Below are 23826 nucleotides of genomic sequence, written 5' to 3' on the forward strand. Positions count from 1 at the left end.
GCACACACGGTGCACAGTCATACATACAAGCACAACACCCACACACATAAAATTAAATAACTTTAAAAAGAGTCATGAACACATAATTTTAAAGTTTACTTTAAAATGTAAATTATCTCCCAGTATTTAACAGGTAAAGAAAATAGCATATTGATTTTATGTGGTTGTTATATTTTTATTTTCCAAGTAATACTGATTAAAAATATTTACACAACTACTTTTAAGTCCACAGTTTAGCACTCTTATTTGTATGGCTTTAAAAGTTATAGCACAAAATCTTTACATTAAGGATTGGGGGGAAAAGAGTCCACTCAAAACAAAGCCTGATATATTATATACATATGTTTCCTCTGTACTTTATTTAAATACATTAATTTTAAAATGATGCTCAGCTAATCTTTTCCCATCTGGTGGTAAAATACTAGTGCAAGTTCTCATCAAAATAAAGTTTACCACAGATGGAAATGAATTTTTTCCATTGAAAATGGCCCTTTAGCCGCCGTTAAATGAAAAATTTTCAATGTAACTTAAAGGAAAATGAATTGGTAATTGTCATTTTAAGCAAAAATACCAAGTACCAGAGCACTTTATGCTGCTCTTTAAAACACAAACTTTGAAAGAACCAGAGATGTTTTTCTGAAGTTTTGTTGGTTTTTGAAAAGGCACAGGGTGGTTTTTTTTTTTTTTTTTTTAACATTCTAGAAATTCTGCCACCACCGTTTCTGTTGTGGGGACAGCATTTGTAGCCACTAGTTAGACAAGAATGTTGTTCGAATTAAAGCTAGCCCCCAACTATTAACTGCACAGTAACAATGCACTTCCCTCATGCAGCCTTGTGTTGCCTACATACTCAATTTTTAAACATGCATTAGAATACAAATGTATGTATTCTAATGGTTTTAAGTATGATTTTATAATATGCAAAGAATTTAAGGAGAGACATGACCTGGGGAAGAGGACACGGAGACCCTTACCACAATGAAAATAGATGCATTCGGACCCAACTATATAATAAGAATATAATTCATTTAAGTTACCAGAAATATACTTCTCAAAGCTCCCACTCATTATGAGGAATATTCCCACTCTGTGGCATTAACTGGAAGGACATCAGCCTGTTTCCATAGAAACAGTTCAGCACAACAGAAATAGCTTAACTTTGGTCCACTTATTTGATAGCTTACGATCACACTGCCCATCAGTTTACCCCAAATGTAAATTTAGAAATATCACTGCTATTTCATTCTAAAACGGGCATAGATGTCCTGTCGTGGTCCACTTTTACAGCGTGGGAGTGCTCTCCTGGTTTGGTCTCCAAGCCCTCAGTGTCTTCGTACTCTTCCATGGCAGCATCTGCATGGTTAGGTTCGCTCTCCTCTTGGCTCATCATTTCGGGGGTCATGTGATCCAAGTCAGCTTCTAGAAGCTCAGTTTGTACTTCCACTGGCATCTGATTGACCCGTTCGACATGAAGCTCTTCAACGTGTACTTCAGTACCTTCTTCAGTCTGGATCCGACCCACCTCCAGGTAACTCACCTGGACCTGCTCTGGAAGCGCACTCATTTGTGAGTCATGCACTTGGCTGTCTTGGAGCAGATCTGGATGAACTTGTTCCACAGTTACTTGTGCAGAATCCACTTGGACCTGAAGCAATGGTAACACATGCACTTTCCCAACTTGTTCTATAATAGTCATTGATGTCACTGGTTCCGTTTGTAAGTGTGTTTCTACTGAAAGGACTTCTTCAGTCACTATACGCTCTGAAATATTGTGAGCATCACTAAGATGCCTCCTTAATTCATTTCCTTGCATAAACCACAAGTCACACAGAGTACAATGGTTGGGTTTATCTCCAGTGTGTATTACCAAGTGATCTTTGAACTGGTCCCAGCTGTTAAATACACTGTTACAGACCTGAAATCACCAAACACAGTATGTTAATGATAATTGTAATCATACTGAAGTAAATGCGGGTACATTTATTCTCTATAAAATACACTAATGGGTTGAAGTTAGTTCAGTAGTATCTGCCTAGCAATCACAAGGCACTATACTGGTTCTAATCCTAACAGTCAACAAATACAATAACCAAATAAAACAAAAAACAACAGCAAAGAAATCCTCACAAAGATACACTAATACGGGTTGAATGGTGAACGCATGACTTAGTGGGGAAAGTACTTGCGCAGCATATGGGAGGCCCTGTGTTTAATTCCCAGTACCAGAAAACAAACCAACCAATGACAAAACACTACCATCCACACAGGTAAGTTATTACAGAACCATTTTAAATATAGTTCCCAGGGCACCTAGTGCAAAGCTACTCACACACTTGGTTTCACTTGACCTTTCAGCCCATACACCTAAAACTGACTAAATCCTGGGAACACTCCGGCATTGCTCCTGTTAAATATCCAATATAAAGTGCCAATATCATAGTTTATCCCACAGTTTCAAGATTTAGACCCATTACACTATTTGGAAGAAAAATTTATTGATCATGGAAAACACAGTTCTATCTTTTTCTGCCTTTCCTGCCCCTCTCCCAGAAGCTAATGACTGTTCCTAAGGGTAAAAATAATTAACTGTGGGCAGGTGAGCTGGCTCAACAGGTAAAGGCAGCACTTGCCACCACGTTGGGAGACAATCTCTGAGCCCAATCCCTAAAATCCACGCAGTGAAAACAGCACAAACTCCTACAAAGTCTCCTCTGATGACAAAGCACAGCTGTTAGTCAATAAACATAAACAAACACCCAACCTACTGTCCCCAACCAGGAGTGGGGTGCAGGCCTCCGCATTTAGGAGAGACAGGAGGTAACCATAATTCAGCTACAAAATCAGCCTGGCCTGGAATAGGACAGATTGCCTTTTTAAATTAAAAAAAAGAAAAAAGAAAAAGAATAAGAAGAAGGAGGAGGAGAAAGAAAGAAAGAAAACCACCTACCAAACTTGACAATTTTGTCAATATTGATCATCTAGGGCTGCTAATAACTTGTATTAAAACTTTACTTCGGTCTTTCTGAGGCTCTAGCTTTCCTGAGATGCTGATATACCACTGCGATGTTGTGTCAAAAAAGCATTTGAGACCCCCTAACCTACCCACACTATAGGAACTAAAGGCATGCCCAACCTTTTGACACTGCAACAGGAGGACATTGTCATCTTCTAAGTTTACATGCAAGAGCTGTACAAGTTAAAAAACAAAGCCCCTTACTGTTTAAGGGATTTCGGTTGTTTTGGCCCATATTCATAGCTGTTCTGGGGCGCATGAGAGTATCGGTTTTATCCAGTATTTTGAGTGCATGCTTCTCTAGGAGCTGAAGCTTGCTGCTTACTTACTGCCCAGCGTCACAAGAGAAGATCCTACTGGGTTTCACCAATTCAGGAAAAGATCAGATTTCAAAATTCCAGGAATGGTTTCCAATGAACACATAGTGTTTTTTGCTTTAACGTCATGTCAAAATCTTCTCAGTCAACCCAACGAGTCAAGGACTATTAATTATCCAATACTCTGCACTTCTAATGACTGTAGTAAGTTCCTCTTATGAAAACAAAATATACCCACACATACCTGGCATTCATAAAGCTTCTTCCTTCCCTTTTTTGCCCCTACTCCAGTTTGGCACGCAGTGAGGTGACATTTGAGAGTGCTATTTCTAGCAAACCGCTCGTGACAATTTGAACATTCAAAAGGTTTTTCACCTATTATAAGAAAAAAACACATTGAAAAATTGAGAACATGAGCAAAAGCAAATATGAGCTCACCTTTTTATTTTATTATTTTTTTCTTTTGCAGTGCTGGAAATTGAACAGCAGGCTCTGCCTATGCCAGGAGACAACTTACCACTGAGGCATACTTCTGGCCAACTTTAACATCATTCTCTCTTCTTCCTTTTTTTTCAGACAAAGTCTATTATGTAGCTCTGGTTGTCTTGTAACTTGGTATGTAGACCAAGCTGGCCTCCAATTCAGAGATCCTTCTGACTCCGAGTACTGGGATTAAAGGTTAGTGTACCCCACGCCCAGCTCACATTAATTTTCTCGCGCGCGTGCGCGCGTGCGTGTGTGTGTGTGTGTGTGTGTGTGTGTGTGTGTGTGTGTGTGTGTAGGGAGTGGGGCAGGACTTGTCATGTATACTAGCTGGTCATGTATACTCTTTACGGTCATTCTTCTGAGTGTGTCTCTACCTCTCCAGTGCTGAGATTATGCTAAGCCACAACATAAGGCTTTCCTTTTTCTTTTTTTAACAATAGTCTTTACTATGTTCCCCAGGCTGGAAATTAAACTTGTAATGTTCATGCCTCAGCCCCCAGCCTCCCAAGTGGTACAATGACAGGCAAGAACCACATGCCTGACTTAATTCACACATCCTCAAGAAGGGGAACACTCATGGTAAGTCAGATGTGGGAGTCACTTGGAAATATAGAACTAGCGTTTCCCTAAGCGTTTTCCCTCTCTTAACCACATTTTAAGGGATGACAGTAAAAAGATAAGGACACAGAGGGAGCCACATATCCACACTCTCGGGATTAGGAGACGCTGGCTCGGGAAGATCCTGAATTTGAGACAAATTTGGGCAACACGGCAAGATCCTCTCTCACAAAGCCAAATGCGCAGGGGCATGGCGGTGCCTTTAACCCTGGCACCAGAAAGGCTGAGGTTCAAGGTCAATCAGTCCTACACAGTGAGGTGACCGCTAACAAAACTAAAAACAAACAGCACATAAAACAGCTTTGAACATTTTCATGAAAATAAGTGCATGGGGTTGGGGATTTAGCTCAGTGGTAAAGCGCTTGCCTAGGAAGCGCAAGGCCCTGGGTTTGGTCCCCAGCTCTGAAAAAAAAAAAAAAAAAAAAAAGTGCAAAAACCTGCTTTAAAAAGAGAGAGGGGGGGGGGGATGGGGATTTAGCTCAGTGGTAGCATGCGCAAGGCCCTGGGTTTGGTCCCCAACTCCGGGAAAAAAAAGAGAGAGACACACACACACACACACACACACACACACACACACACACACACACACACTGAGATAGAGAGAGAGACCCAGAGAGAGACATAGAGAGAGAGAGAGCCCTGGGACACTTGTGCAGCAGTGCACTTCAGTCAGAAGCACAGAAGTCACTACATAGAAACGAGTAAGGAGAAGTAGCTAACTATGACTCCCAAATCTCTGGCTTAGCATGCTACCTTGTACCAAGAGCCCCTCTCTTCATTCAAATGAAGTCTGTAATGGTATGCTGGGAAAAATGATGAATTTAGGGTTTTTGGTTTTGGGTTTGCAATTTAGCACAAAGCCCTGGGTTTAACCCTTGGCGCCATACACATTCAGTGTGGTGGTGCAGTCGTAACTTAGTACTTGGGAGTTCTGTAGAAGCCATGTCAAGGTCATCCTGGACAATATATTAACTCAAGGCCACCTGGGCTACATGAAACCGTCTCAAAAAATGAGAGGCTAGAGAGATGGCTCAGTAACTACTCTGCCAGAAGACTCGGGTTTCATTCCCAGCACACACATAGCATCTCATAACCACCTATTATTTCTAGTTCAGGGGATCTGCTGCCCTCTAGCCTCTATGTGCACACTTACATGCAGGCAAAACATTTATACATATAAAATTAAATAAACAAAACTAGAGATTGAAAGAGAATTTAAAAGAAATTCAGAGCAGAGATGCCCAGGAGATAATTGTACAGACAATTCTGGACCCAAATACAATGGATTGATATATAAAGAGGTTATTTTCAGTGACAACGAATACTTCCGGTATGGAACAAAATTCTCAGTGTGCTATACAATTACAAAATCCTGAGTACACGCTAGTGAGAAAACACCAAGTAGATGTTAACAGTAGAAAAACAGAAATGTGACTGACAAACAATACCAAGGAAAATTAGAGAAGACAGAAGCAGTGGGATTAGGAGCCATGCTTACCCAGAATGGAGAAGTTAATTCTTTCAATTAACGCCTGGAAGTAGGACTGAGGATGAGGCTCAATGGCAGAATGCTTCTCTGGCAGTGCACAAGGCCCCCAGGTTCAGTTGTCAGGAACACAGATACATGTACTCACTTTTCCTTTTAAATTTTTACAATGTTCACTTTTTATTTAATGTGTATTGGTGTTTGCCTACACATATGACTGTGTGAAGGTGTCAGATCCCCTGGAACTGGAATGACTGGCAGGTGTGAGCTGCCACATGGGTGCTGGGGACTGAACCAGGATCTCAGCAAGCAATACACTTAACTACTGAGCCACCTACCTCTCCAGCCCACAAACTCTCTCTTTAAAAGAAAAGGGGTTGGGAGTGCACTGGAAGAGATCCCTAATCAACAAGAAACACCATTTGTTGACTTTCAGTGGGAGAAGAAGGCAGGGGAAGAGGACAAGGTGAGTTAATAAAGACGGACATTGTTTTGGTAGACGTCTTTGAAGAAGAGCAAGCTGTTGGAGAGGAAGGCAACATGAGCAATGCTAATGCTAAAGTGGAGTGGAAGGATCTGGAAGACAACGGCGGGAATCTGGAGAAGTAGGAAGAGACAAATCAGACAAGAGGCTTACTCAGTTAAGGTTAGAGACCATTTTTTCCAGCACTGTTCACTAGGAGTAAAGAGTTGTAATAATTCCAAGATGAAGGCTGTTCTTAAATACAAGTAGGACCCCTCTACGCAAGAACAGACATAACAAGGCTGAGGCTAAGATGGAAATCAGAACTATGGTAATACACTGGAAGGGATGGAGGAGCTGAGCCTTGGAGGGAGGCCTGGAGAGTCAGACAGCACAGTGTTTGCAGACAACAGGACTAAGGCTTCAGTGCCGAGGAGGTTCTGGACGATGCCAATATACTTCAGCAGACGGACACAAGTGACCAGGTCACTTGTTCTCCTAATGAAGCACAGCAGTGTACAGTTGCCATATGATGGAAAAAATAATAAGAAACTTTGAGAAATATGTTCAACACATTATGTTTCAAAATATGGTTATGTTTTATTAGTGTGCGATTCTCATTACCAATAAAACTTATAAGCACAAATTGTTACAGCCTTTTGAAAAGACAATGTAGAGTGCTTGGGAACATGACTCAGTACAGTGCCAGCTATGTAAGCATGAAGACCTGAGTCTGGTTCACCCAAGAACCCAGTGTGGAAGCACAGCTGTGACTCCAGCCCTGAGGTAATGGGGTAATAGGGTAACACAGGTAGCTCCCTGGAGCCAGCCAGCCAGTGTGTGACCTTCAGGGGCAGTGACAGACTCTTGTCTCAAAAATAAGGTGGAGAAAGACACCTGAAGTTGAGCTCTGGTCTCCACAAGCAGGTACGGGCTACACAAAGGAAGAGAGGTAGAGAGGGAGGCAAAGAGGTGGGGAACAAAAAGGAACATGACATTTGCCAAGATTTCTTTAACTTGGCAATTATTTTCTTACAAGCTAAATGTCATAGACCAGAAGATGGCTCAGTACTGGCTGCTAAGACTGATGGACTTGATTTCAACTCCTGGAACCCAGACAGCAAATTGTTGTCTGACTTGCACACTTGTGGTAGCCAAGTGCAAATGCGCATATATGCAATAAGCCTTTAAAAGCATATCTCAGGAGCATACGTAAAAAGATAAATGTGCAAGGATGCTTACAGTGGCAATCTCTAGCAAAAACTTTGTTTAGAGCCACAATCACATACCCATGCTAAGAGTAGCTTTAGTGTCACAGTTTAGTAACTACAGAAGAAGAAAATTAAACTTCTGTAAGTGCTTCATTTAAAAAAAGAGTGTAAGCAATGTATCACTGCACAAACCTGTTTTCCAGCACTCAGGAGGCTGAAGCAAAAAGATCAATTGGGCTACAAATGAGAATTTGCCTCAAAAACAAAACAAATTCCCCTGATATTAGACAGGCATGGGAGCATATGTCTTTAATCACAGCACTCAGGAAGCAGACAGGAGAATCTGAGTTTGAGGCCAGCCTGATCTACAGAGTGAATTCCAAGACAGCCAAGGGCTACAAAGAGCAACCCTGTCTCTTCAACCAACCACCAGAGTCTGAATGATGAAGCATTTGCTTATGCTTCCTCATGTTTTCCTAGAATTGTGTGTGTGCTTATGATTAATCATGTAATAATGCAAGGGAGACACCTGAAGGCTGGAGGCACACACTCTACCCCAACCCCGGTGCTCTGCATGGCAAAGCAATGCTCTCCCCTCAGTTATCCCCTTAGCCAGGAGCTGCTTTTAAGACATCTGCTGAAGTAGGATGTCTTACTTTTTCCTGCATGGGACTTCAACTATGTCTACTAAACAATTAGCTTAGTAAGCCTGGTGAAATCTAGAAATAGCCAGTGACTTTCTTTCCTTTTTCAAAGACCCGTGGACTGTTGGTTATTAGAGTGCTTTCACTCTTCTCTTTCGTCTTATCTGTGGGACAGCTGCCATTAATTATCCTTAAAGCAAAAAAAGGGGCCTCAATATAAAGTGACCCACTATGTTTGTCAAACTGGCATTTTTCAGGAAGGGAGCCAATACTTAATGGTGACTTTTACTTTTGGCACCTTCTTGGAAAATAGGGAGCCAACTACTTAAAAACATGCTGAATTTACCTCAAGGCTCCTTTTCAAAATGTCAAGTGGACATGGTATTTTCCTTTACCCCATGCTGGCTTTCACTTGATGTTTCCTTAATAAACCCCAGTCAGCATCACTCCAACACAAAGTTAGGTCTTTCAACTTCAAGTCTCAGCGAATCCTGTGCACCCTGCCCCACTCCACCTGCTCACTTCTGCTGCTATTACCTCTTCTCCTGTTCTTTAGATTACTGTAAAAGACTTCCCACCAAAAGCCAGCAGCTTTTACTCCACATCCATCTATTTTGCCAGTGACATCTCTAAATCAGAAATCTCTAAGTAGCAAAGCTAATTAAGTCACTTCAGTCATCTCACATCATTTTGAGAGTAAGAAGAGACATACAACATAAAGTGCGTCAGCCCCGTGCTTGCTCTGCTAGGAGGGAAAAACTCCCTTTTTCTTCTCTCTTGCTGTCCCCACCTACTTTGCCCACAAACCACTTGCAGACCCTGTGTGCTGCCCAGTGGCCTGCTCTAGCAACCTCTTGGTATTCCTCTACTCTGACCCAACTCTTTGTCATCTATCCTCCTACTAGTGATGGAAGGATTTGCTTTCACACTTCCCTGACTCTGTGTCTTGTTTTGTGTTTGAAAGCCTGTTTCCAGGTTAACTTCTCCTGTGAATCATCATAGTTGAAGCTGGATCTTGAGGAGTGACACATTTTCTGACTCTATCTGATTCTTCTATTTCAATTAGTATACAAACAACTCTGGGCAGTGAGACAGCTATTTAAAAAAAACAACAGGGGTTGGGGATTTAGCTCAGTGGTAGAGCGCAAGGCCCTGGGTTCAGTCCCCAGCTCCGAAAAAAAGAAAAAACAAACAAATAAACAAATAAAAACAACAACAACACTAGTAGCTGTCCAAATTCCAGCATCAAAGAAAAAGATTCTGCATGGTGTATGCATGTACCTAAGTTCTATTTCCCGTATCAACACTCTAAATAGCCTTAGTCACTATATGTAACAAGCCTCAAGCACAACTGTCCAGAAATCTAACACTCAGCAGCTCACGGTGGCTGCTTTCACCATACTATTATAGAAGGTTTAGAGCCTAGCAAGAAATGAAGACACTGGTACTAGGTCCTGTGCTTGACTTAGGAAATCTAGTAAGAAAGACTTGGGGAATAAAAGCAAGGAAAAGGAATCCAGTGTGTGTGTGTGTGTGTGTGTGTGTGTGTGTGTGTGTGTGTGTGTGTGTTGGGGGAAGAGGATGACACAGAACAATGGTGGCCAAAGAAAGGCTTCCTGGAGTCTTTTCCAAAGTGGGATAACTCTTAGGAGAAAGAATATTTCTCACCCCCTTGGATGTCCACTAGTCCTGACAGATTTGCCATTAAGAGAGGTGGAGAGAGACAGACATAGATGACTATTTTTCTGGGTCAAAAATATATTACTACTGGAAATGTCTGCTGCACAAACAGGATACGAGCTTGAACCCCTAAACTCCATGTAAAAATCGAGGAAGGCAGTGTGGTATGTAACTTCAGCATCTGGCTAGGAATGGGGAGTGAGGGCAGGTCTCTGAAGCTCCCTGACAAGACAGTTTTGTTGAACTGATTAACTTCAGGTGCAGTGAGATTCTGCTTCCAAAAATAAAGTTGAAAAGAAATACTGGGAAAAGGCCTGTCGTCTCTGGCTTTCGCACACTGGTGCACAAAGAGCATACATATATCTACATGCAAATTCAACACCACAGAACACAGTACATTCTCCTAAAAGGAAGACTATCAATGTATGCTCCCTCAAAAAGAAAATGTTATAAATGTTTATCTATGTAACATGTTACATGGAAAACAAAAGAATAAATTCACATAATTAAAATTTAATAATTCATGGTACTTAGCAAATAAAGTATAATCTATTTTACATATTTCTTTAAAGAATATAAAAGCGGGCAAGACATAAAAACAACAGTCATCTTAAGGCTGGACTGATTTGCATGTAAAGCATCAGTTATTTCAAGCAATGAGTATGCCATGCTCATCAGAAAACACAGAGGGGAAAACAGGATTTAGATTTCAAGTGAACGTAGGAAAAAACAATGCTCAAAACATAAAGTATGTGCAGATTACCTGTATGTTTTCGAAGGTGTTCTTTAAAGTGTCCAAAGTGGTCAAACTGTTTCTCACAATACTGGCATGTGTGAATTTTTTTCCCAGTTCTTTGCTTCTTACTTACTCCACCTTCTTCAAGGTGGTAACAGTTTAGGTGGTGTTTCCATGCACTCTCTCGAAGATACCTTTTATTGCATATTTCACACTTGAAACTCTCAGTGGAGTGTGATTTCATGTGTTCCTTAAAATGGTAAAACAATTTAAACGAACGGTTACATTTCTCACAATGGAACAAGTCCTTCACATGTGACAGCTGAAGTTCCACAATTTCAATACCTTCTACCTGTTTGCTTATGGGGTCAGATGCACAGTCATCTTCGCTAATCTGTCCTTTGCTTTCGCCTGGACGGTACTTGCTGGTGATATCTGCCAACAGTGCTAGAGCAGAGTCATCGGAGGAGCCTGTGCTCTGTATGTACTTTATAGACTGCTTGCCAGAAGCCATTTCCTCCAAAGCTGCAATGCCTTCGTCTTCTACTTCAATTGTGCCTTCAGCAATCTCCACCTCGATTTCCACAGGTTCTGATTCTGCAGATGGCAAGGACTCGGTGATAACATTGGAAGTTTCTGCGATCTTTCTTTTTTTTGCCTCATTTTTTCCTGTAGTAGTTTCCTCTAATGGAGCTGAGTTTTCTTTGTTCCTGAAATATATAAAGTATAGGTTAATTTATAAAATCAGAGTTCTCTGGAAAAAAAAACCAATAAACTAAATTTATATGGAAGGCAGAAAACGAAATTAGGCAGCCTATACTGATCAATTTTAAGATTTCCCTAAAAGCTGTAGCAATCAAGACAATGACATTTGTCAAAGTGTAGCTATATGAAGGTTAATGAACAGTCAACAACAGACCAGTACTTAAATGTCTGAAAAAACACCCTGCATTTTCTTAAAGGAAAAAAGACACTCTTAAAAATGGTGGTGCTAGAATATCTGGTATTAGAAAATAAGCTTCAACCTTTAAACTCATAGCACTTATAAATAATAACTCTAAATGGATCACAGACTGAAATGTGAGAACTAAATAAAATCCTTAAACTTCTAGAAAACAGAGGGAAAAGTTTTATCACAGGCCCACTAAGCTCTGCCTCCCCACTGCCATCTTTTAGGTTAACATTACAGAAAAGCTAAGGAACTGTGACAAAAGCATCAAGCATCCAGGGTGTGCTCTGCAAAAAGTAACCACTGGAATTTAAACCTGAGCCAAGCCAACGTACGATCCACATCTAGAAAACAGAGAGAGAGACAGAGACAGAGAGAGAGAGAGAGACAGAGAGAGAGAGAGAGAGAGACAGAGACAGAGAGAGAGAGACAGAGAGAGAGAGAGAGAGAGAGAGAGAGAGAGAGAGAGAGCACTGCATGCTGTCAAGAAGGCCCACAACCTGAAGCAGACCATTTCAGAAGTTTTCACCCTGCTGCTGACTGAGGTGTTTACCCTGGTGCTAACTTAGGCTGAAAACATGGCAAGCGAGAAACACGCAGCTTCTAGGCTGCTTGAAACCAGAAAGCCTTCCTGGCAGCGTGTTACTTCCACATCTGTCTCTATTTTCTCTCTTCCCCTCTACCTTGACTTCAGCTGCTTTAAGGAAAAGCAAAACTCATGGTGGAGCAAAAATCTCCTGACAGACACACAATGGGGACTAAGAGCAATCCAATAATGTTGGAAGGAACTCGGGCAAAGGGAGGCAGTCTCTACTCAAAGGTTTTGGGTTTTAGACTTGACCCTAGTCACAGCTTCAAGGTACAACTTCTCTGAAAACAATTAGCATGCTGCTGGTCACGTAATGAAATTGACACCCAACTGTGGAAAGTTAAGTCTTCCAGTCTGAAAGTTCCATTTTCTATGTGAGTCCACCAGACTTTGTGACTAATATGGTAAGGTGTCCAGCAAGTATCTTTCTTTGGTCAGTCAAGAAATGCTTAATTTGAAAGCGTGGTTGGCCTTTTGTTCTATGTGCCTAGCCTCGATGGCATCTGTGAAAGTCAAACTAGACATAGAAGCGATGCTTTCTAGACAGATGTCTACACTGTCATCACAGTTCCAGTCAACATTCTTTATGATTTATCTTGCTATATTTTTACTGACACATGGCCTGTTGCCAGTGGCTTAACTATTTGGTGAGCTAACTTGAAAAGCATGGCATGCTGAAGGCAGCTACTTCAGAAGCCACAACAATCATAGGTAAAACAGTAGTTTTGGAAACTTCCTGAGTCACTCATTACTTGTCCATGATGAATGGCCATTCTCTAAGAAGACTAACCAGCAGTGGAAGCAGCCTATTAAATAAGCAAGCCTGCTTTGCCCAGACTGCCACTGTGAATGCCAAGAGCCAACATTGTGAATGTGTTAACACAAACTGGTCTTCATGCCTGACTTCTGATATCTCCTAAAAGGTTGCCTGTCTTACAGCATCTCACTCATAAGCTGACACTGCTCTAGGACCTGTGTGTGGTAGATGATCTTCACCATCACTGATGATCTTTTGTTCAATTCAGATTACTCTTGTGCTACTCCAGTCTGAACAGCTCGCTGCTTCAGGACTCAGACTATGGCCCATGAAAACCACATTATGTTTGGCTTCTTAGATTATCTAATCTGAAGATAGTGCATCTATCTTTATCACAAAACCACTATAGTAACTGGATAACAGGAAGGCATTAGTCGCTTATGCTTCCTACTTCCAACAGATAATGCTATTTGAATTCTTACAATAAAGGCCTCAAACACTGACTCAAAATGATTTCACACTCCACTTCCCTCACCTCCTCCTTGTCCAAAAATCTGAGTAAGGCAGGTTGGTCATCAAGTTCAGCTGTCCCCACAAAGGGATCATCTCTTCTCAGCTGCTTCCTGAGTGATGATGAAGACAAAAAGGAGGGGAGGCTTATATAAACCTAATTAGAAAACCAGGATTCTGCCTTGAATAGTCTTTGACATTATTTTTTCCCCAATAGCAACTATGGGACAATAAAGTTGGTGTCTCTTTCAGATATGGGCTTACAGGATTCAAACTCAATTCTACTTTAGTGACCTGGATTCTCTTATTAGAATCCTATATCACAGGAATAAAAAACACTAGACCAAGCAGCACATTTATAATGGCATGCATGAGGCCAAGTGGGAAACATAACAGGTCACTAAATTATATAAAAGTGCATTAATATTTTCCATGCACGTTCTGGGCAGGAGTGGATGACTAGAAAGGAGAAAATTACAGTTGCTAAACTAGGACGTTAATTTTTGTGGGGTAGAGGGAAAGCAGCAACCCCAGGAGGTATGTGGGAGGGGGAAACATTACATCTTTCAGAACAACCCAGGACTCTAACATAGACAACTGCCACAGAGCTGATAGTCAGGTCTGTGATAAATAAAACCTGAACTGACTACCTTTACACAGCACTCCAAAAACTACAATTACAGTCAAGTATTCTCTTTGAACTGCAGGCAATGTCAACATGTTTCTCTAGTGAAATAGGCCTTAAAATTTGTAGGTAGAAGGTAGGGAGATGATGTTTACTCAAATTCTGTTAATAGTAGTATTAAATAAGCCTAATATGAGGAAAACTGAATGGAGTAGGTCACAGTCCCTACTGGTAGATTTATTACTTACTAATGAAAGGCAATTATGAGAAAATCCCCACAAAGCCAAGATAATACAGAAACAAGAATATTGCTAGCGAACTCTTCACAGATCTCTCATGCTGTTGCATGATCTATAAGCAGATACAGACAACTCTTTGTATCTGTTTTCAAGGTCGTTTAATATATATTACAGCTTAAAAACAAAGTCTGCTTGTTTCGAGATGGAAAGTAGTGTCCACAATGTTATCAATAAATTTCAAAGCAACGATGAACTTAAGTACCCACTGTATACATATGTAAGATTCTAGAAAATGTAACTCATATTTAACAGTATAGTATTTGCTAATAATTAAGACTGAAAACGGAGGACTAGATTGCCAGAGTCATTAAGGTGATAGAGGTAATGGTTTTATGGGTATGTTAAAACTGCATCTTTTTAAACTTTAAAAAATCTTTTTATAAGATGTATACATTTTTATGTATTTTGCCTAGATATATGGTTACCACAAGGGTGGGAGTGGCTGCAGAGGTCAGAAAGGGGAACAGATTTCCTGGAACTGGAGTAAGGAATGGTTGTGAACCATGTGGGTGCTGGGAACTGAACCCAGATCCTCTGCAAGAGTAAGTGCTCTTAACTGCTGAGTCAAGTCTCCTTTAGTCTGTAACTTTATCTTTTATGTGCTGCCTACCATTTTAAGCCAGAAGAGGTCATCAGATCTTCTGGAACTAGATTTATATATGAGTATGAGTCACCACATGGGTGGCCAGGAATCAAATCTGGATTCTCTGGAAAAGCAATGCTCTTAAGCGCTTAGGCACCTCTCCAGCCCCTCAAACCACATACTTTAAATAAGGCTTAGTAAGTACAAAAGCAGCACATGTTTACCATATTCAGCCTTATTAAAACTCCAAAAACAGGGCTGCTGAGATGGTTCAATGGAGTTTGATCCCTGGGACCTGCACATAACCAATACTCTAATTTGTCTCCTGACTTCTGGCATTTGTGCTACCTCATACGCACCACACACACACAATATTCAAGGCACAATGACTCATTTATATCCAGAGATGGAACAGATGCTAAGAAGCTATATGGCTTATATTTGATTCTAGGGATCCAAGTGGTAGCATGTATGAGCCCCACTAATGAATAAATACTTTAAAATGTTTGCAAAGTTTTTACAAGTAAGCCTCAGCAATACTCAGTGTACTGGTGAGAATGCAAAAAAAAATGCAGTCCCTGTGTACCAGCAAAGTCACTGTTTCCAAAGGTGTACACATTAAACTTTAAATGTTTATCAAATGTTATCATGCCCACTAACTTGTATAAGTGGCATTGCTCTAACAGTGAAACCCTGGGAAAATAACGCAAGTCTCATACTATCATTTACTCTATGAACCACTGCGAGGCAATAAAAATGAATGCAGTAACATCACATTATAAACAAACCACTGAGATGCAAAACTAAACGAAAAATAGAAAACACTTCACAAGGTACTCAAAAAATTAGCCCACAAACTGGAAACTGTGCCATCTATACACAAGCTCAGCACACATCTTTATTTTCCTAATCAGTTTTAGGTGTCTGCCAGACAAGACTGTATGTACGAGGTGTTAAGAGAGCAGAATGGATAGACACCAAGTTCTTTTTGAACTGTTAACTGTGAACGGTCAAATCAGCTAAGGAATGTTATTGGGGTCTGGAAAGAAGGCTGAGAAGAGCACTAGCTGCTCTTCCAGATGACCTGAGTCTACCAGCACTCCCATGCCAGCTTACATTACATTTTCACTCCAGTTAAAATTCTTCTGGTCTCTAGAAATACCTCATATAAAAGGTATAGAGACAAACAAGAAGACAAAACACCAATACACATAAAATAAAAATAAAGATTAAAAAATGTTATTTACTGACAATTATAATTCAATTTATCGCCTAGACTTTTTCCCAATTTCCTATCTTGACTGGTTATACCAGTGAGTTGGAGTAAGTCATCTTGTTCTCTGAGGGAAATGATCTATAAAACTGTGCTTGTGGGCATGCTAATGGCCTATACTAAATCATCATTTGAAAAAACAGGAGAAGAAATGGGAAAACCAAATAGTACCAAGAGATAAGAATGAAGAAGTAGTAACTCATACATTTGGAATACAATTTGATAGACTCATTATATGAATTTTACAGGCATTAATTTAACCTCATAAACAATTCAATGTAGGAAGTGAAATGATTTTATACGTGACATGAGTCCAGTGTCAGAACGGGGGGTGCAGAGCAAGGTTGGGGCCCTCAGCTCACTGCTCTGGCATGGGAAGTGCTGAGAGACTTGTTCACTGTATCCTTTAACATCTCCTGAATGCCTCTTAGAGGAAATTCTGTGGGGTTTTGTTGTTGTTGCTGTTTGTTCAAGATATGACTTCTCCTTTGGTAGACCAGGCTGGCCTCAAACTCAGACATCTGCCTGAGTGCTGGGACTAAAGGCCTGGGTCACCAAGTAGTAACTCCTTAGCAATGATCTCTTCTCATGCAGGGACAGTTCTACTGAACATTATGTTTTCCCCTTCCCTTTGAGGATTGGGATGGAGATTTACACCATCTACAGCGTATGCAGAGTGCATAACAAGCTTATATAAATACATTTAGATTGTAATAGTTTTAATGTTATAACTCTAATAGTTCTATTGGCCCCCATTGGCTGATAGATTTGAATGCTTAGTCATTAGGAAGTAGAGCTACTTGAAAGGGATTAGGAGCTGTGGCCTGCTGGTGGAACTCTCTGCCACTGCTGGTGAGCTTTGGGGTTTCCAATGCTGCCTGCAGATCTAGATGTACAACTCTTAGCTACCTCTCCAGCACGTTTGCCTGTGTGCTTCCATGCCTCTGGCTTTGACAACAAATAACTAAACCTCTGAAACTTTAAGTCGAACAAAATGACTTCTTTTAAGAGTTGCCATGGTCATGGTGTCTCTTCGCAGCAAGAGAACTTTGACTAAAACAGCCCTTTATTGCCTTACTCTTATCTGGCCTTATTTATTCTTATTGACATTCTTAGTTTAATCCTGATTCAAATTCAGCAAAAGAATTTCTGGGACCCAGAAGCCACCCCAAAGAGCTGCCTAGACTCTCTTATTACATACCAGAGATGGTACTTTAATTTTAGGAGCTCTTACTTGAGAAACCAAATCACTATCCAGATGTTAGATGCAGGATGTCACTGCTTAATGATATGACAGACATACTCTATAGTCTTAAGTAACAGTGTCATTAGCATCCCGGAAGAGATAAACAAGTACCTGACTTCAAGTGCTTTAATAGCTTCCAGCATTTGTAGAAACTCTGCTGCTTTCCACACATCATTGGCTTCTTCTTCCCCTTGTATCATTAGCTTTGCTGTGTATGTGAACTCAATTAAGTGTCGAAAAGCCATTTTACTAACACCTGTAAAAAGATGCACATTATTATTAGTTCACATTAATTCAAACTTCACAATGCACAGTAAAACAAAACAAACAAACAAACAAAAAAACCACTTGGAATTTGATTTCTTCTCATCTTTGAAAATTTTCAGAATTCTTTCACAGTATCCTTGTCACATTTCAGTACTACTTATCAAGCTAAGATCTCATGTTCTTCTTTGCAGACTGATAAGCCCACTCCGGCCCCCATCCCCTTAAGGTTTTAATTTACTTAAAATTATGTATATGTGTCTATATAAGCCAGAAGCCCTGGATCTCCTGGAGCTAAACTATCAGGTGGTTGTGAGCCACTTGATATAGGAGCTGGGATTTGAACTCGGGTCCTTTGGAAAGCAATATTCTCTTAACTGCTGAGCTACTTTTCCAACACCCATCCCTTAACTATGAATTTGACAATTTCAGATGGTCATATGAGGATAGTTTATCATTTATCTTTAACTGGCTTAATTTAACATTTTCAAGGTTTATACAATTGTTGCATATGGCAGAATTTTTAAAGGCTAGTATTCTATTTTGCATAAGCACAAATGTCCCTTACCCATTAGCTTGCTGATGACATGTCGGTCATTTCCACATGCTGGCCGCTATGGTGCTAAAATAATGTGGGCATGCAATTAGGGAAAACCTTTAGCGTGTTACTGTTAGTGTGCCTGCAGAGGTGAGCTGTGGGGTCCAGGAACTGAGCTTAGGTTGTCAGGTTTGCACTGAATGCTGATGCAGCTTGCTGGCCCAGGAGTACAATTCTGTTACACAGATGCTCAGATGTGAAATTACTAAATTCTATGTGCTATGGCTTAAAGATGAAATAATCCTCCCAAAGGCTCATGTGTTAACAGCCTGGACCCCAGCAGGTGATGTTACTTAGGCTGGATCCTGAGAATGCTTATTCAAAGCTGGATAAGATATTAAAGAGACGGGGCTTAAGTTTTTCTATCCTGTGGCCTTTGTGCAGCTTTTGTCTGTATACATACGACACCTACCTGTTCTTCACTACACTCTTCTCCAAGGTGTGCTTCTATGAAAATATTATACACTCATTCATCAACAGGAAGCACTTATATGCTAAAAAGGCTTAAGTTGCAGAGTAAGGGCTTAATATATGTTGAATCGATTTTAAAGAAGGGCTGGTCAGAGAAAGGTGCTTCTTGCTTTACAGCACAGGCTTCTGCTTCAGCACCTGCTCTCTATGCCAAGGTTCTCGGTCCTACCACAATCTCTAACTCTGAGCCAAAGCCAATCTTCCTCGGAAAGCTGTTTAACACATATGGTGTTTCTACTTTTAAGTTTTTATTCTTGTTTTCCACGGCAGCCACACTTATTTCCAACTTCTCTTCCTGCACCTGCCTTCTGCTTTCTTGATAGCCCTGTTCACAAATGTATGCAATATTTTCTAGATTTGACTTAAGTAAAGGAGTGGAACATGCTTTATATACTTAATGGTCACTTATTTGTATTTCTTTCTTGAGAAATTTCTACTTAAAGTCTTACTCTGTTTTTAAATAATAGTTTAAAACTTTTAACTGAGTTGTCTGGGTTCTTGTCACATAGATCCTTGGTGTGTAAATACCTCCTCCATCCCACTTCTTGTGTTCTCACTGCTCCCTTCCCCATGTCTATGTTCTTGTTGCCTGTGACAGCAAATGTCATACTCATGAGCGCTCTGCCTGAGTCCCACTGTACTGAGATGTAATTAGTCAACACGGTACACCACACTGAGCTTGCACAGACGTCTCCTTGCATCACAGGAACATGTCTCACTTGATCTTTTAATTAACATGCTAGCAGATTCAGTTTCCCAGTTTCTGCATGTTTATGTGTATACAGAATGAGAGTACACACGCAAGTGCGGAGGACAGGACAATGTTTACATTGTCCTCCTTCCACCTTGTTTTGAAGCAGACATTCTTTTGTCTGTCACTGTGCTGTGAATGGATGGCAGGCTAGCTGGCCAATTCTCTGGCTTTCGGTCAATCTCTATTCCAACACACTTTGAAGCACAGAGATTACAGATGCTTGCTTGCTATTCTATCTGGAGTTTCAGGAATCAAATTCAGAAAGGCTTTCTTTGCAAGCTGTTTCTTTGCTGAGCCATCTCCCTAGACTTTTAAAAAATAGGTCTCACTCTACAGCCAGCCTTAAACCTGTGACTAACCCTCCTGTTTCAACCTCCAAGTAATGGGGTGACAGGTGCCAGCCACAATGCTTGGCTAGTTTCCTAATACTTTACTGACATGTTTTACATATTCATAAAGATATTAATGTTCAGTTTTCTTTTTAAATTATTTGTCTATTTTGCCAAGGTATCAGACTCATACTGGTCTCAACTGAATTTGGAAGTGTTCAATTGTTTTTAAACACTTTTTACTTATGTGTATACATACACAGGTATCTGCAGAGATCTAAAGAAGCTATTAGATCCCCTAGAACTGGAGGTACACACAGCTAAGAAAACTCTGACATAGGTGCTAGGAACGAGACAGACTCATTCTCTGAACGATCAATCTCTCCAGGCCTTTACTCAATTACTTTTAAAAAGATGGCATGAGTTCTTTAAATGCTTGACTGATTTCACTAGTGAAGCCATCTGAGTCTAGACTTTTCTTTCTTAGGAGGGTTTCTGATAACTAATTCAATCCGCACAGGAGGTTCTTCACACTGTTTCATCATCATTTAGTAACAAAACTTCAGTATATTCCATAGGCTCAATTCTGCAACTGTTTTGGGAAGTTACTTTATAAAACTCTTTTCATTGTAACTTACTTGCAAAGATAACTTATGATCTGTACACCTCTGAGTGTCTAACAGGGCTTCCAAATACACAGGACATACAAGAATAAAGTTACTTTTGACACTTAAGTGTTCAGTCCATGCATGGTGGCTCACACCCTTGATTCCAGCACCTACCAGGCAGGAGGGCCTCTCTGTGAGTTAAAGGCCAATCCAGTCTAACAGAGTGAATTCCAGGGCAGTGAGGACTACATGACATAATGAAGCCTGTCTCAAAATAAAAAACCCTGTTTTTACAAATCTTATCTTTCAAGTTTTGTGCTTAAAATCTAAATAACAAAATGATACTATTTGTCTGCCACTAATACTAGGTAGTTAAAAGGATACTTAAAAGTACAAAGAAAAAACTTAATAGAATTTAATAATTTCCAGAACAAATGCCCAAGTTTAAACTGCAAACAATATAAACTGTTAATCACTAACCTTTACACATCTAACTTTATACATCTAAATGTGGCCTATAATCTATATACATGATACTATGTAAGCAAACTAAAAGTAACCGGATCACTCAAAGGCTCCCTAATTTAATTTTCATCTCCTCACTGCCTTGGTTTTGCTTTGCTGAGGGGTGAAATGCAGTTGGCTTCTCTCTCACATGCCAGGATACCCACTCAAACTCAATCTTGCTTCTCAGGCTCGTTTTATCCTGGAGCACAAACTGACCTCCAATTCACAGAAATATTCTCACTGCAATTTCCTTATGGGATTACAATCAAAATCACCAGATAGACATCTAAGACTAACAGTAACAGAATGTCAAAAGTCGGTCTGTTCTGCCCCCATCCCTGAGCCAGCATTGAATGGCAGATGTCCTTGAAACACTATAAAGCTACTTGGCTACTATATACCAGAGGTAAATACAGAAGTCTTTCAGGATTTTTGACTAAAAGTTCCAAAGTACAAAAGTCCTTTCTAAACATATTTAAATAGTTCTCTAATAAAATTAGGTACTTATTTTTAATCAAACCCATAGATAACACTTATCATATATCAGGCATGGTATCAAATTACAGATCTTTATGTCTATAATATAGTGATTAAACGATTAAAAGCTAGGTGCAAACCTAAGTAGCATGACTCCCAGGTCTATGAAAAAGACAGACTTTCCTGTTCCTCTGAACATCCCTGGTCTTATTCACTGCTGGTCTACATTATTAAGTACACTCAATTATTCTTCCGCTACTAAATGAAAGCCTTGGCCATCTATCTGTAGAAAATTCTACATGGTACATGCTCTCAGAGGGCTGGAGGGATGGGTCCACTGTTTCCAGATCATCTGGCCTGCCTCAATTTCTAGCACCCATTGGCAGCTCACAACTGTTTCTAATTTGTTTCAGAAGACCTGACACCCTCTTCTGGCTCCTGTGGGCATTCCACACATGTAGCTAACATACATACAGTAAAATATTCATATACATATGAAATAAAAATATGTCTTTTTAGGGAAAAAAACCAAGCTATAAGAGCCACACTCTAACTTAGAACTTGGACCACTGCCCTCTTGAAAACTGGACTTACAGACATAACACACACTACTAACATCCAGAAAAAACAAAGGTTGATTAAAATCAGAAAATGTTGAAGTGAAATACAAGTAAAATTGGAAGGTTTAATGTTTCTTTGTTTTTCTGTTACCCTTGCAAGTCCTTTCTCTAGCCCTTCCCAATTTGGATTAATCAGAATCACCTATCCTATGGGCTTCAAGCATGGCTCCCTGATCTTTACACTCAACCCTAGGAATGTTGTTTGTTTAGCTTAATATAAGCACTTAAGGGTTTTTGTTGTGTGCTTTTGGTAACCAGTCCTAGAACAAAGCACCCACCTTACTAATTAGCTGATATATATCAACCTGGTAACTCCTGCCCAGGTAAGGGAGGAGGCTACAGACAATATGGTTGTGAGAAATATAATCGAGTATTTTAGGATTAAAACATTCTCACTAATCCTTTATTCCTCTTAGTGGAAATATTCAGAAGTGGGGAAAGCAATTTTTCCTAAGAGATTATCTAAGGAAAATGTTAAAGCGCACTTAACCTCAGTCTTCTCATGAGGGCACAATTTTGACATTCCTCCAGTCTGGATTTTAAGAAAAATTCATACTCAAAACAACTTTTGGCTGGGTGTGGTGGCAAATGTCTAGCAATTAGGAGGCCAGCCTGATCTATATAGTGAGTTCAGGATAGCAGAGGCTATTTGGAGATCCTGTCTTTAAACAAACTAAACCCTACAATTTTTAATGTTTAACAGGTCCTTTGCTGGCTTGTTTTTGACAGTTAGGGATGAAGTTTGCCAGATATGACAGAATTGCCAAAAGAGAAATTTTAGAACTGTAGTTTCAAAAGCAGAAAAATAATGAATTTAGAAAATTAGTCGGTCTTTCTGAATTAGGGACTGGGTGTCCCTGAAGATAATATATGGATAAAATCTAAGTCACAAAGCTGAACTTGTATATAACTGGCTTCAGGAGCAACAATTTTTATTTAAAGCCAAGGGAGGATGAAGCTGTATTTCTAGTCAAAGATATTTTTATCAAGAAGCCACAAGTCACTGTTCACATCGTACAGACAGGGTTCTAGTTCCAGCTGGAACGGAGAAAGCACAAGCACACCCCACCCCATCTTGTCACTGATTCAAACTGAGGCTCCTGAGGAGAAAACACAAGGACTCTGAAAAGAGTTAACTAGAAAGGGAAATCAAATTCAAATAGCACAAAGTCTTAAGGCTTTCATTTTTCCTACCAAACATCTTGGATTAGACATAAGGAAAGCCCAAATCTCACAGCTGAGCAATGGGTATAAACAAAAAACATCTACCAGAAAAATTTCTAAAGAACCAAGAAAGGTAATAAGAGGTATGTGTGTGGGGGTACTTGGTACTATTTTCTCCTCTCAGCAACACTCATAATAAGCTGTAATTCTAAGTCCTATACTCTGACAGCAGTACAATGTTTGATGTTTGATATCTTGTTGTAGCCTGGGATGGCCTCAAATTTCCCTTATTCCCAAATTTCCTTTATTCTATAAAGATTTTGAAACTAAATTCAAATTGGATGCATAGCCAAGAGGGTGTCTGAACCCAGACAGGTTGACTGCATGCTAAAGCAAACACAAACAAAAGCAGTCTCTAAAGGATAAGAGCACCTAACTCATACACCAAATGTCCATGAAGAGGAGGAAGAAGCAGCTATCATTCAAGGTCTCTAATAAACAGTAAAACCAAGACCCAAATTCAAGTGTTCTAATACATGCCCAGAACTT

General features: G+C 40.1%; 1 protein-coding gene and 1 long non-coding RNA gene across 26 annotated transcripts in view; both read right to left on the reverse strand.

Annotated features, from left to right (window-relative positions):
* LOC134485850 (uncharacterized) overlaps positions 1–23826 on the reverse strand; it is a 704841-nt gene that overhangs the window by 82482 nt on the left and 598533 nt on the right. The window lies entirely within an intron of this gene.
* Positions 73–23826, reverse strand: part of Zbtb35 (zinc finger and BTB domain containing 35) — a 28583-nt gene continuing 4829 nt past the window's right edge. For 5 of the 23 annotated variants that reach the window (XM_087622311.1, XM_087622327.1, XM_087622322.1 and 2 more), the window contains 5 exons: positions 17597–17741; positions 11007–11364; positions 10682–10904; positions 3575–3705; positions 73–1915 (listed from right to left, as the gene is read on the reverse strand). In XM_087622311.1, coding sequence (XP_087478437.1) covers positions 1241–1915; positions 3575–3705; positions 10682–10904; positions 11007–11364; positions 17597–17741 — 1532 coding nt within the window. In that variant the 3' untranslated portion in view covers positions 73–1240. 23 annotated transcript variants of the gene reach the window in all.

Source organism: Rattus norvegicus, chromosome 2, assembly GCF_021556685.1.
Source record: "Rattus norvegicus strain SHRSP/BbbUtx chromosome 2, alternate assembly SHRSP_T2T, whole genome shotgun sequence".
NCBI classification, from domain to species: Eukaryota; Metazoa; Chordata; class Mammalia; order Rodentia; family Muridae; genus Rattus; species Rattus norvegicus.